Source organism: Montipora foliosa, chromosome 8 (genome assembly GCF_036669935.1).
Source record: "Montipora foliosa isolate CH-2021 chromosome 8, ASM3666993v2, whole genome shotgun sequence".
In the NCBI taxonomy this organism is placed as follows: Eukaryota; Metazoa; Cnidaria; class Anthozoa; order Scleractinia; family Acroporidae; genus Montipora; species Montipora foliosa.
In genome coordinates this window covers 5989972-6004971 of record NC_090876.1, presented here as the reverse complement: position 1 = coordinate 6004971, position 15000 = coordinate 5989972, and the positions used below count along the sequence as shown (strand labels likewise).

Genomic DNA, 15000 nt, shown 5'->3' with positions numbered 1-15000 from the left:
GCCAACGTTCTGAAATCTATTGCGCGCCAAACCTACCGACTCAGGACACAGATAAACAACACAACCATTTTTAAGGTCTCTGGAATCAATAGGCTGATTTAGCAACAGAACGGGAACGTCAGTGGCGACGGCGAGCGCAGAAAAAACACCAATAAGAATTCAGAATAGAGTAGACTCCACTCTTTTCTTCTCTATACTTTATTCTCATTGGTAGTTTTGCTGCGCAAGACGTCGCCACTGACGTTCCCGTTCTGTTGCTAAACCAGCCTATTAAATTTTGCGCCAACCAGCATGCATACGGATATCAGTGCTATCAAGCTCGTGAATGCAAATTTCTCCTGACAGATAAATATTGATATGAACGATAATTTGCAGTTTGAATGTCACGCTAACCTTTTAGAACTTACTTTTATGTGTTAATAACAGATCAATTCCAGTTCAGCCTATTTTTCACTGATAAGAAAGAGAAATTGTAGTGGCATTTTATGCCATTAATTATTTTTTGTCTCATTTCTGATCAATTAGGCCATTCCCTTTTATTTCTCGTTTACCGTCGAATGCGTTTCTTGATATCGGGTCGGTCGGTCGGATTGAAAAAAAAAAAGCCTGAAAAAATCATAAGCATTCTCGGAATCGGAGCCATGGTACCCCAGCATAATAGCTGTGGAGCCAGGAAAACAACAAGACATGAACCCAAAATCAATATGGCGGAAAAGTTGGTGAAGGTTGTTGCAAAATTAAGACAGCGTGAGGAAAAGGATCAACCACCGAAACTCCTATGCTACATAAAATGGCTTAAAAGCGTCGTTAGCTTTTTTTTGTTTTTTGTTTTTGTTTTGAAAATGCCAAAAATTTGGATCGGTCGGACGACGCGAATCGGAGCAAAAAAAAGGGGATGGCCTTATTTCTAGAGAGAAATATTTCCTGTTTTCGATCCTTGTCTGTCTCGATTCAGCTTTCCCAATACAGTCACATTGAACACTGACTCTGCTTACCAATTTAAACCGTTGCCAGATGGAAAAGGGCTGCCACTGGGAACCTACACTCTGATTGAAAAAAGTAATGGGCAGATTACGCAGTGTTTTGGTTGTTGTGCATCGAAAGGCTTGAACGTATGCCATATATATGAGGCAACATAAATAGCACTAGCATTAATTAAATTCAAAGGGACTTAATCTATTTGGATCATGCAGATGACGAAGTATTGGACGCCGAATTAAAAACGACTTAGTGGAATACGCACTCATATGATCATCTTGGTTGTGACAATGAGCATTTGGTAAATCACGGAAAAATCACAAGTTCAAGTCAAGTTTCAGTTTTGTAATAAACGTGATACTGGAGAACCTCACGTGAAAATATCGCGTATGCGAAGAAACAGCTAACCAAAGAACATTTGTGGCCTTAGTTTATAGAGAATCCTTACAGCCGGAAACTTATTCATTCTGCAGTTAGTCTAATTCTGCAGCCTAAATACGAGGCTACTTACTAGTATTTGCTTAAAAATGGCGTGTATTGTTATGTGCATCGTTAGTTCTTCAAACTTTATATGCCGCTACAAGAACACATTTTGCAGTAAATCCCATTCTCTAATTTAAACGTTAACCGCACAAAGGAAAAGGGCACCTTTTTTTATCCCTTCCAGTGTTCGAGCTGCGCAAAAATAGGGCTTACAAACTGGGAAAAAAAGACCCGTAGAATGTGTTCTCGCAAATATTTAGAACTACTAGCCAGAATCTCAGTGGAAGGTGTAGCTAGGTGTCGCAGCACGTGCAAACCTGTATCCCCAATGAAGGCAATGACTAAACAAATTCATAATTTTGAAATAGGAAACTGGCCGTCAAATTGCAGTTCGCCCGAGACATATTGCGACATATCCGATTAACAGCTCTTTCACACGTGCGGAACGAAAACTGATAAAATTGATTCAGATTCTTATTTCTTCAGTGTATTGTTTGATTCTTCTTGCGTCTTTTCCTTCGGGGAAAAAAAATAATTGTTCTCTGTGTCGTGCGCCGTATCCATGTTCATACTGCTCGCAAACAGACACTTCCGGTTCGTGAGGTCGGTTAAATGCCGCTTTGTGGGGATTGTATTCTGTTCGTGTGCCCGTTCCACTTGGGAGACTTTGTCAATAAATATAGCTTTCCTCGACTACAGAAAGACAATTCTCTAGAAAGATGCATTTCGTGACGGATGTGGCACGTGCAGGAGATTCATGTCGTATCAGATTTGCTCATGACTTGCCTAAATGGCCCAACCATAGGAAAAAAAAAAACACGTATCATGATATGTTGTACTGTAAGATTTCCGTTTACGTTTCTGCCTTCGTGGCTCTTGACCCTTCCATATCCGTCCATGTCCGTTCTCAACTGAGAAACCCCTTAAACTTAAACCCATTATTAAACTTTCAGAGTATATGTTAATTAACGTAGCCATTATAACATTTGTCTGTATACTTTGAGCACGCGCATGTACTGAAGATGATAACGATGACAAAAGAACAAAACGAACAAAGTCTTCTGTTTAACTCCTAAAGAGTTTTAATTTTCCTTGTCAATTTGTTTTGATTTAAAATAAATACTATTTTGTATGGCTTTTTCGTTTCTTTGTGTGGATTGATTGTTTACTTCAATAGCCTCTTAGGAAGTATCCGACTTTATTTTAATTTCTCGTCTCTAGTAATTAAATTATTGCGTCGTCGATAGATTATAACGGAAAAAAACGTAAACTTTTTGTTTAATAGTTCGGTGTAATGTCTATAAGAGCATCTTTTAAGAACTGTTTAACAAACGAGCTGGAGTGTTTCATCGGGTTTTAAAACATGAGGCGAAGGCCAATGGTTTTAGACGCGATCATGAACATATGACCTGCGAGTTGATTGAACGGCTTCGAAAACATTCCCCAAAATGCGTGTTCCTCTGGAGTCCGAACAAAGGTTCAAATTGTGAGAGGAAAACATTAAAATAAAAGGAAAAACAAAGAACTAATGAGCAGTGTTTTATCAGTTTTTAAAGTGAACCTAAACTCAAATAGTTTTCTTTCCTAGTATAAATCTCCCCATCCAAAGTAATCATGTGTCACCATTGTCACCCAGAATTCGCTTTTTCTGTGCCGTCCAAGACACGTAAATTTGACAGAACTAGCAGTAATTTGGACGAACGACGGTGATGTGAAAGGTATGGGTCTATTGTCGATTTTACGTCACAAACTGCTTTGCACTCCTGTTTTCAAAGAATTTCCAAAGCAGTTTATGACGTCAAAATCGAGAATAGACCCATACCTCTCACATCACGGTCGTGGGTCCCATTTGAAAAAAGCGAAATTTCGAGGTAAGAATTATAAAAGATGCTTTTTGTGTTTGCTATTGGTGGGGAGACGAAAAATATTTGAGTTGGGGTGCACTTTGAAGCTCATACACGTGACGTTTTATGACCTGCTGATAGGCTGTTTCGCAAACGAATTATTAATGAGTTCTCGAACAATGATTCTCTTCTTTGCCAGATCGGCATTACGTTTTGGCTGTGGAATTTTTGTGTTTGGGGTAACATGGATTTTATTGAGAAGAAGTTCAGAGGAGAATATCTCGTCGGCCACGTGGAAACAATTCATGGTAAGTCACCAAATGAATACTCTAGTTTTTTGCTGAAGTTTCCAAGCTAAGTCTGGGTGTTTATTTGTTTGGCAGTTTCTCGGTTTGATAATCATCTGCACCGGGACTGTTTTTAACGTCATCTTCCACGCTGGTATTAAGGAGCCACCATCAGATGCACTTCAGCGATGGTTAGATGAACACAACAATGAAAAACGGAAAAGCGGACGGAATGGACCCGAACAAAAAGGTGAACATATGTTCGTAAAAGTGGTGATGATTTGCTCGCCTGTTTGTTTTGTTTTTGTGATTAAAGTAAATAAGAAATCCCTTATATACAGTGCTTTCGCTCATGTGATTAGAAGCCGTATTTGCATACTAAAACAAAAGGAAGAATTGTCATGCATAAAAATATAGTTCAATTCCCACAAGAATATTTCACTCGTCCAACATGGCCGTGTGAAACACTCCATTCACTACTTGCACAAATCCCATAATACACCTCTTTTAGACCCCAAAAATCTGCATAGGCATTGGTTTGCAAATTTCTCCTGGGAAATGAAAATGTCCCAAGAGAAGTCGAAAACAATGCCTATGCAGATTTTTGGGGGGTAAAAGAGGTGTATTATGGGATTTGTGCAAGTAGTGAATTTGACAACCCAACCGCGCAAGACTGAAGGGGGGCTCTAGACTTGAACTACACTTATTAGGAAGTACCAAGTGGAACTGACCAAAGCAATCTTTTTGCAGCTCTCCTTACGCAAGTCGTTTACCAACCCCCCTCGGCCAGTGGACGAACTTTACAAGCTGTGGTCACGACAATGGATGAAAGCAGGGGAAACTGTGCGAAGTGCTTAGTCAGCGAAACAGCGGTGGCCGAATCTGAGAGCAGCGCAATTGATAGAAGAACAGTGAATTTTTCCCAGGAGATTATCAACAAAAGTATTGTGACAGGAAAAGGGAAAACAAGAAAGCAATGGCTGCGTAGTCCTGGACTGTATAAGGTTACATTTAAATCTTGTCTAACGGATTAACTTGTCCAAACATTTCTGAAGTAATTAATGTAATGAGAGTAGCATTTATTAGTATCACCCAACTAGTGGACTAATGCAAATCCTGCATCATGATTGGCTACGCTACTACAGGACTATTAGTAATAGTCCTCGAGTAGCGAAAAGCGTGACGCTTTCTTTCGTTTAATTCCCAATTAAATATTTCTTTAACTTGCATTTGCTAACTTTATTATTGCCTTTTCTGTCCGACTAGTTGGCTAGTTGGCTTCGCCTCATGGGCTATTGACCCGTAGCCCTTGCGGGCTACGGGTCTAATGGTTAAATAGTCTTACAACACTCAAACTTGCGGCCCTCAGAATTCAGACGAGACCACAACACCGTGAACTCCATATCCTGCTCTTTGTGAATAGTGTGTGGGTTCTTTTACGTCCCACAGGGCTATGAGCATTGGAGGGTTGTGAGACAGGGCCTATGGTTCATAGTCCTTATCCAAGAAGACTTGAAAGTCTGACCATTTGCGGCTGTAATTACATCCACAAATGTAATATTAAGCTCTGTTATTATACGACTAGCACCGTGAGCGGGCAAGATGAACCAAATCCCGCGCGAGCTGTGATTGGCTACCCGACCGGGCAAGATGGAGCTATCTTGCCCTCTCGGGATTTCTCGCTTGGTCCAGCAAGATCAGTGATCTTTTTTTTGGTGTTTTATCCCATATAATAAATCCTTTATTGACCAAGTTTGATCGATCAAGATGGCTGGATATTGGCTTCGTTCTTTTTTTGCGTGTTTTTTGCGTCCATAAACACGCAAAAAAAAAAGAAGTTGGCCAATATCCACCCACCTTGTCCAAACAAGCTTGGTCAATAACCCATATATATTAATTGAGAAATGATCAAATTGAAAGGAAAACCAAGGGCAACTTGCTCGCTAGCGATTTCCCGCTTTTTGCGCTGGCTGCATGGCCCGGATTTTCTTAGCGCCACGTTTGGCTCGTTCTGTGATTGGTCAGTGTAATCATAACAAAGGTTGTAGTTTTCTTTTTTGTCCATACACAGATAGGTGCCGTTTACATCTGCACTCGTTTATACGTCAACGTTTCGCAGTCTTACCTGCCGCTGTACCTTACAGAGACAATGAGATTTGAAAAGGTGGGAGAGATATGATCTCGTCTATTTCTGGGCGTAGGTGCTCCAATAAGGCTATTGTTCCTTCGATCCTAAGTGGGTATGTTTAGTGGGCTAATTAACAATTCATCGAAAGGCTTGAATGTATGCCGTATATATGAGGCAACATAAATAGCACCAGCATTAAATTCAAAGGGACTTAATCTATTTGGATCATGCAGATGACGAAGTATTGGACGCCGAATTCAAAACGACTTGGTGGAATACGCGCTCATATGATCATCTTGGTTGTGACAATAAGCATTTGGTAAATCAGGGAAAAATCACAAGTTCAAGATTCAGTTTTTTAATAAACATGATACTGGAAAACCTCACGTGAAAATATCGCGTGCGCGAAGAAACAGCTAACCAAAGGACATTTGTTGCCTCAGTTTATAAAGAATCCTTACAAAAACTTATTCATTCTGCAGTTGGTCTAATTCTGCAGCCTGAATACGAGGCTACTTACTAGTATTTGCTTAACCCTTTCACTCCCGTGGGGTTCCTCATTGACGAGTAAAATCGTCTGGCGTTAGATCCTTCGATCCTAAGTGGGTATGTTTAGTGGGCTAATTAACAATTCCTTTTTTTCCACGATTCGGCCAGCGAAAATATAGCACATAAATTAGATGCAACTCTGTGTGTTATAAGGACTCTTGCTTTTATATCGTGTTCCCAATCAATGTAGCACAAGATAAAAAAATGAATTTTTTTTTTATCAGTTCTGGATTTTTTTTTAACGACCGCCCATTATATAACAAAGATGAGAGCTACTGGTTACAAGAGTACAACATAGCCTTACAAATTACAGGCCTACAGAGCCATTTTGGCATGCAACAGTGAACGATGTACGAATCATTGTTCAAACGGCTTTTTTTTTCTTTGGTGTACAGGAATCTATCGCATATTTTCCTCTGGTTGTGCTCGTGACCGGAGTTTTGGCAAGCGTAGCTGTAAAACCATTAAGCAAGTTTTTTGGAAGTAAGGTCAGTAGAGTATTGTAACAGTTTTAATTCGAAAAAGGGGTATTGTCCCCGATTTGTCTTTGTATGTAACTTACGTTTTGTTCTCCAAAACGCAGATAACCTTTTGCCTCGGTGCCGTGAGCGCGATAAGCGCAAGCTTCTGGTTCTTTGCACAAAACGTTGATGCAAGATTAGCTGTGTATGCGACAGCGATCCTTATGGGCAGCGGAGGTTCTATCATGTTAGTGACGTCATTTTCCATGATCGCGCAGCTTATCGGACACGACAAGGTAAATTTACTAATTCTTGGTTTGCATCCACGTGATGAGATGGCCATGTTGGTGTACAAAACCAAAGCAAAATGTCGCGCGCGTTTTGCTTAATATTAATAGGGAGCTTAAGCACGCGCGTTTTTGAGACACGGACGGCAACCGGAAGTGAGCTGTTTTCCCTTTTAACCTGTCTTCACACAACCACATTTACATTGCTAAGTATCTTTTCTCCATTAGAGATGGTTAGTACAAAAATCTGGGAGACACCACTGTCCTGGTACGCGAAAATTTCTCTTCCGGTTGCCGTCCGCGTCTCAAAAACGCGCGTGCTTAAGCTCCCTAATTAGGCTTACTTAGCAACAAAACGGGAACGTCAGTTGCGACGGGGCGCGCAGAGAAAATACCAATGAGAATTCAGAATAGAGTACAATCCACTCTTTTCTTCTCTATTCTGAATTCTCATTGGTATATTTGCTGCGCTAAATAAGCTTTAATAGAGCCAATAAACTAACATGGCCGCCAATGACGTCAGGTACAAGCCAAGGATAAGTTGTCGAACTGAAGATCTATTTATGTCTTTTCTCTTTGCAGCTTTTCACACTTCGCATTCAATTTATTTTTCAGAAAACTGGGGCTTTTGTGTATGGCTTTATTGGGTTTTTCGACAAAGTCTTTAGTGGAGCCGTTTTTAAAATCATCCAAGATTTGAATCCCCAGGACGAGCAAGGGTATGTTAGGAGCGGTGTAGGAAGTGACCGTGTCATTTCTCTAATCTTCTTATCATTGCCGGTTAGATTAGTTTCTCATTTGATATTATAAGATATTAATTAAATAGATGGAATGCTTGAAACTTTACAAAAAAGTGAAGGTCTACCCCACGGCCTGCACAAATGCTAAATTCCATAAACGATTAACTTAATTCTGCGAGGAACTCGTTAAAATTGTCACTTGAAGCTCGTCTAATTCTCACCGTCTTCGTTATGGGAGCCGTTACCACAAAAAAACCCAAGAGTTTAAAAAACCGTGAAAGTTGGTTCAAGTTTTACCATTTCATTTCCGGAGTTGACATTTATCTCTATTCCCCGTTTTCGCTTTGGCTGGATTGTTTACCCTAAACTATTTCAGCAAAGATTGCTTACCTGTTTGTAGTTCATGGGCCGGTTTTTCGAAGGCTGGTTTAATAGCACTCAGTAACTGTTGGTTAAGAGATATCAAGACCTAAAGGTCTCCATGGTATTTAACGCTGGTTAGCGTTAACAATGCTTCGAGCAACCCGGGCCAGGTGTATAAATTGTAGAGCGTCTGTGCGGTTAGTTCGCAACCGACACTTGAACCAAGTTTGTCTTGTCTGAACTATTTTAAACTCTTGTCTTTTTCGGTGATAACTGCGGCCCATACCTCGGGCTCTTCAAAAGAGTGTTGAAGATCGCAGTAGCGGAAATTATATCCTGGCCAGGATCCGTGATATCATTCTTAATAGTCTCATTTGTTTTATTTTATAGCAAAGAGTGTCTCACGTGCGATAAGTATGTTCGTTACGTGCAAAGTATAGTTCCAGGCACCGCTGCTGTGGTGGCGCTTCTCTGTGTTTTGGTATTTCTCGAATCGATCTTTGTGTGCAAAAGAAGAGGTGAGGAGTTTTGGGGTGTACACAAAGCTCATCTGTTCATATAACTGAAGCATTGCAATCAAGCTCTAACCAAAGACGAAAATAACATTTGCGAAATGTGCTGGATGACGATCAAAAGTAGCTAATGCCGGAGAGAACTATTTTTTTTTGTGGCATCCAACATGGCGGCCACGTCATGACGTGCCAACCACCTAAAAAGTATAAAACATTAGTTAAATTCAGAAAGAAATGGCCTCAGTCACTCTACGCTCGTGAAGAGCCTCTGCGCTCGAAAATCCCTGGAGTCTTCCCGGGTTGCTTGTCATCCAGCCAACCCCTAGATACCAAATCTTGGGGCGCTTGTTGGAAGTGGCCGGCCAGACCCGTCAGATTGCAAAGAAAATGCAACAATTTGAAGGAACACTTGCATGATAATCCATCCTAATCTTCCGGAGGAATACATGTTATCCTCGATGTGTGTTAATTTGATGGCGTTTTAGAGTTAGTTCTTCCATATGCCCGGTCTAACCGCGTCAGTTCTGTCAAATATAAAGCTCCCTTGATGTTGGCTGCTCATGCAAAATTTCCATGATTTTTGACAGGGATAGGCCGGGTTTCGCTCAATCCACATTAAGCTTTCTTTTTTATAGTCCCCGTGACCTCAAATATTGCTTGAATTAAGAAGCGCCGTAATTAAAATTAACAAAATCACAAGCCGTTTGGGGCAGTTTAAACAATTTTTGATCTACTTCGTTTTTCAATTTATTTTATCGTAATTGTTCCCAAATAATTCTGGAAATAAGACCCGTCTAATCGTGTGGTTTTTGATTTGTCTTTTCAGCGACAATGGTGGACGCCGAAGTTCAAGTAAACTTCGACGAAAACGTGGGCGAATATGACGATGCATCATCAAGTGGGATTGATACAGCATCTCTGACCGAGAGAACAAACGTGGAGGACTTTTCCCAAGCAACCTCAGAAAACGTAAAGTGCGAAAAAAGAACTTGCGATCAATCTCTCGAAGCCAAGAACTTCTCGATATCACCATTAGCAAGCTCCATGGAAAACTATGTCGCAATAAGATTGGCTTCAACATTTCTTCCTTCACCGCTGCTGGATCGAAGAACGGTGTTATGATATTTAAAAAAAATGGGATCACAAAGGATCCTTCCACTATTCAGTTTATCTTGGATCAAGAAACATCGCTTATAAAGTGAATTGGCATCGACGGTCCGTGCCAAAGGAGATGATATAGGTGACGTATATTGTCACGTGATCAAATTGAAGAGATCGAATTAGAAGTATGAGTAATGACTGCAGTTGCCATGGTTACTAATGGTGTGGGGTTTTTGGATAGCGATTATGTCTAAACAAACATAATTTATTTAGCCTACCCGAGGGCAGTTATATTATTTCTAGGGTCGAGTGGCAGCTTTGAGAAGGAATTCTAAACTTTGACCTCCCGCTGGCGATTATAGGTCTATGAAAATTAAATTCTCTGCAAGATATAAATTAAATCACGGTAATATCTCGAAGCATCATAAAAATGGGTCATTGAAAGGGAAGGCTTGTACCTTTGAGACCATTTAAATTGAATAATAAATTATTAATTATCTGTGATCATCTGGTTATTAGTGAATTAGGAGGCCCTCTTTGAAATAATGAACTCGAGCCAATGTTCGTTCTCACGTAATCTGTGACCTCGTTGAAATTTGCATTTCAATCTTAAGGTACCATGGATTTTGGGGCGCGCCACAGATGACTTTAACCCATAAAAACATTTGAACAAAGCACAAGTAAATTGTTTCAGAGATGCACGCCGCGCTTTCGCCTGAGTTTCTTGAAGGGGCTTTTCTAAAGCTTAAGAGCCTTTCCGGAAATGTGGCTTAACACAAATGAAATACCTGCAGAAAATTGGCCTCTTCTTTCCCGGGTTAAGCCTTGCAAAGCAGCTTTGCAAATTGGCATTTCCTTTGTAAGTCTGTATCAGCAATTTTTCTCTCGACTTGCTTGCGTGTGTCGTCTGAGATGAATATTAACTTATACCGTCCATCAAGCCTCTCAAGCGTTTTGGACATATAGTTTACTCCTTAAAGGATCAACTAGTTCACCAACTGGGCTGCAGTGACTTCATGTAAAATCACTCACCTGGTTGTCATGGATTTTTCCCCGACACTTTTTCTGCTCCAAGAGTGAAATAAAATGCTGCTGCCAAAGTTAGTCACCTCTCCAATTTTACATTTAAGCCATTAGCCTTCTGGGCGCAGTAGTTCAAACGATGGATAGCGCTATCCCCCGGATAAACCACTATCCAGCGGATAAACACTAGCAAAGACAATTGATTTATACAGTGGATAGTGATTTATCCGGCGGATAGCGCTATCCATCGTTTGAACGCCTGGGGCCTGGTTTCGGTAATAAGCGTGAAATTAGTTATTACAAAAATAAGTTGTTGTCTTGGAAAGGCGGTAACGAGATCATACATTCTTCTTAAAACTCGGAATATTAAAAGGAACAGTCTTCGTAGACAATGCACTTCCAATAAACTGGCAAAATGTTGATAAATTCAATCTTTTCCCGGCAAAATCTTGAAAATCCAAGATTTTGGAAAGTTGGAAATTCAAGATTTTGCAGTCAAGATTTTGAAAATTCAAGATTTTAACGGCAACGTGTTGAAAATTAAAGAAAATGTTGAATTTTCAAGATTTTGCCTGCAAAATGTTAGAAATTCCAGATTTCGCAGGCAAGATGTTCAAAATTCCAGATTTTTGTCGGTAAAATCTTGAATTTTTAAGATCTTGAAAATTCAAGATTTTGCCGGCGGATAAAAAATGGAACAGTTTGCCTCAATCTGTTATTGACTTATCTACTAAGCTTGAATGACATAGCCACGCAGTTATTGAAAGCTAATCTTAGAGTTCAATACTGTTTATCAGCGCTATTTGAAATGGGTGCTTAGACTTAAATGCGAGAAACACAAGGCAGATCACTGAGATGGCTGGTGATATCGAACGAAGGAGGTGTTACGTGAAATTAAACATCCATCAATGCCGTTGTTTGATAGCTGAACTATATGTAAAAGAATTGAAGACGAGGTAAGACTTTTCGAGTTTTATTAAATATTGAACCTGTAATAATCACTTTATTAAGTCTCCCGTATCAATAACAAATATAGGTTGGTGTACGGGTCCCGTACGAACAGCCACTTTGCTATTTTTTTATACCAAGTGCTCAAATGTCCTGCTAGGGATCAACCATGCTTAGATTGAAACGGATGGATTTTCCGAAACTGGTCGGCACTCTTCACAAGCATTGACAAGCAAATTTTTAGAGTTAAATGTACCAACCACCGAATAAAAGAAGCTATAATTTCACTACGCAATAAAGCACAGTTTGGCACGCCAGATATCAGTTTTGAATACTCCATTCCGTTCACTTCATTTTAATTGTGCTAACTCACAAAGATATAATACACAGCGTCAGCGGTCAAACGGTTTAGAATTACTTACAATAATGATACTAAGAATTACTTACAATAATGATACTAAGGAGTCTTAAAAGGCATCAGGGGTAGGGTTAGAACCTGTAATAATCATTCTAAGAAGACTCCTTTATGAATAGAAAATACAGAGCTTTAGATTCTAGTACGAGAACGAGTACGAGTACGAGATTTTCTCATAGGACAACAGTGAGCGCGCGCAAACCAGCGTCATTTTAGCGGGACAAACGTGATACCGTCGTCATTTTAAGGACGGCGCCTAGTATTGTTATTGCGCATACGTTCTGCGCATCTCGAGATACTAGGATTTCCTATGGGTGGTGCTTATTAATACAGGGATATTTTTGCGCGGCTTAAAACTATCCGGAAATAGTAGATCTTAGTAAGTACTCTTGGTATCCAAAGAGAAATATGGGGCTAACCATGCATTTTTGAGACATAATTAAGCTTCGATTTGAGAAAGAACGCCATACATTGCTTTGTATTTTAAAGCTTTTTACAAATATTATTCATTAATTATCTTTGAAAAATGCGTGGTTGCCCCCAATTTTCTTTTTGGATTTCAATAAAACTTGTTAAGATCTACAAATTTTTTGCATAATCATAAACTGGGCAAAAAATACCTTTGAATTAGTAGGCGCCATCCTTAATACGAGGTTTTGCAAAAATGTCGTCGTGTCTAAACAAGTCACCAATAACCCTGATGATGGCAAACAGCCGAAAACGTTTGGTTTGAATATTTTAATTTTTTAACTTCTAGCCTTGTATATAGAATATATTTTACTAAGCGAACATTATGGACAATACGGTACCAGTTTTGGCATTTTTCGACCAGAGTCCCGTAGGAATAGCCACGGCCAAAAAGTTAAAGCCAAATCGATTATAATTTCAGAAGCCATTATTAACCACGTGGCTTGTAGACTAGCCAATCCATGTTTTACGGAATCACCAATGTTAGATCGGAAGACAGCACTGTAAGACTTGCACCTAGTTCTCGAAACCCTGAGATGTTCCCATGAAACTTTGCAATTCACCACTTGGACAATCCCATATCATACAATACGTTTTGGAGTGTTCTTAAGTTTTTACATAAAACAATACAAGTCAATTATTCTTGGGACTGTATCATTCTTCATATATCCATTGTTCAATGGATATCCCCCCCCTTCCCCAGGATGAACTGTATTATGGGATTTGTGCAAGTAGTGAATACCATGCATACTAAATATAGGATCTGCATAAAAGAGCAACTTAGTGGAGTGAGCGGATCATAGCTCTCGTCCTCCGGCCAGCTTTCCTTTACAAACCCGGCCTAGGGGACGAGGGTAGCTTCAAAAAGATTTTCGAGGGAATTTTCCGTTGTATATTGTTTGTGCCGATTGTTCCCTGAACCAATCAAGAGAGTCCTTATAATTGCTGTTTGCAGACCCCTTTGAAACTTCTTCACGAATACGCCGGTCTGGAAGACCCGAGAATTGCCGAGCTTTCACGGAACGCTTTCATGGTTACGAATTTTTATTTAGCTGAATTTCTGACAATTCTTTCTATTTCGAATGATATGAGGTTTAGTGAGATATTTGTGAATAAAAATCCGCGTCATTAATTGAAAGCTGTTGAGCTTAATGTCATCATTAGCAAGCTAATTAAATGACTTAGTCAATGATATATAAACCGCAGAGAGTACTTTTTTAAAAATTTATTTATTTATTTATTTACATTTATACAATGGACGAGGCAGAGGAAGCTCTGCTCGCCCTTACTTGACAATATTAAAGTTGAAAGTCAATCTAGGCGAAAGTACAATATAAGGCTAACATTGAAGGAAAACTGAAATCAAGAAAACTAGCGAAAAAATTATGTACAGTTCTTTTTGTTTACGTATCTCATTCTATTATTTGTTGATTTGATTGCTAATTTTCGTTATGTACATAGTGGAGTATGTAATACTACTTCTTGTTCTTATGGGTTATTGGTATTATTATGTTGTATTTTTATTTTGACTAATTTTGGATGTGGGAGGCTGGGGACAAAGGGAATCAAGTGACCTCATCCGGGTGCCTGGGAACCTGCCCCTGCAAGGCTCGGCCGCCGGGTGCGGCCACTATCCCCTGTGTCCCTGCTTAAATGATTACACGTAGGTCATCGTTGTCTACGCGGCAAAGGACGTTCATATGTGCCCAAGTATTTGAAAATTCACGCGGGGAATAACAGGAATGCGCCGCGGAGATACGCGTGCGCACTCTTGTTTTGATTTTATTGATGATGGCCTGGGCGGAGGTAGCCTTCTGTTCGAAGGTGCGAAGGTTCCGCGCCCCCAGAGCTCATTAAGAGTAATATTAAAAATAACGCGAGTACTGGGGAGGCCATGTCCGAAAAAAACTAAAGCGGGATTAAGATATAGAGGAGACGAGTAAAAAGGGTTGACGCTTTGAAACACCCACGCCCACACATGAGGTGCGATAGTACACTCACAGAAGGCGTGAGAGAAAGATTCGGTTAGCCCACAGGAAGCGCAACGCTTCAGACGGAGCCGGCGCCATCGTTTCAGGAAAGCCCGGGTTTTAACCATTCCATGAGCCAAGCGCAACGCTATATCGGCTTCCAAATTAGTACTCAGACCCCCTTTTATACCCGGCCAGATGATGCGCCAGGGTAGAGTGATAGATAGTTTCCATTCCCAAGCGAATGTGCAAGGCAATCGCCGAGGAGAGGGGTTCAGGAGTTTCTCGTAGAAGGTTTTAACGTTATAGTCTGGTAGCAGGGTCAGATTTAGATTGAGGTGGTCAATCGCCGTTATCATATGTTGATAGTACAAGGGGGGAGGGGGGTCACCCCCGATGTATTTTGGCACAGAGTTTGACCTCAGGAAAGACCAGCTTTTAGT

The 15000-nt window shown here is 40.2% G+C and overlaps 1 protein-coding gene across 1 annotated transcript in view; it reads left to right on the top strand.

The window, feature by feature from the left end:
• The window catches only part of LOC138012918 (major facilitator superfamily domain-containing protein 12-like), an 11705-nt gene extending 868 nt beyond the window's left edge, over nucleotides 1-10837 (top strand). The window contains exons 2-10 of the mRNA XM_068859854.1: nucleotides 3505-3613; nucleotides 3689-3842; nucleotides 4343-4596; nucleotides 5664-5756; nucleotides 6665-6757; nucleotides 6853-7026; nucleotides 7633-7736; nucleotides 8511-8638; nucleotides 9459-10837. Of these exons, the coding sequence (XP_068715955.1) occupies nucleotides 3505-3613; nucleotides 3689-3842; nucleotides 4343-4596; nucleotides 5664-5756; nucleotides 6665-6757; nucleotides 6853-7026; nucleotides 7633-7736; nucleotides 8511-8638; nucleotides 9459-9754 (1405 nt within the window). The 3' untranslated portion in view covers nucleotides 9755-10837. The remainder of the gene's footprint in view (nucleotides 1-3504; nucleotides 3614-3688; nucleotides 3843-4342; nucleotides 4597-5663; nucleotides 5757-6664; nucleotides 6758-6852; nucleotides 7027-7632; nucleotides 7737-8510; nucleotides 8639-9458) is intronic.
• Nucleotides 10838-15000: the final 4163 nt, after the last annotated feature.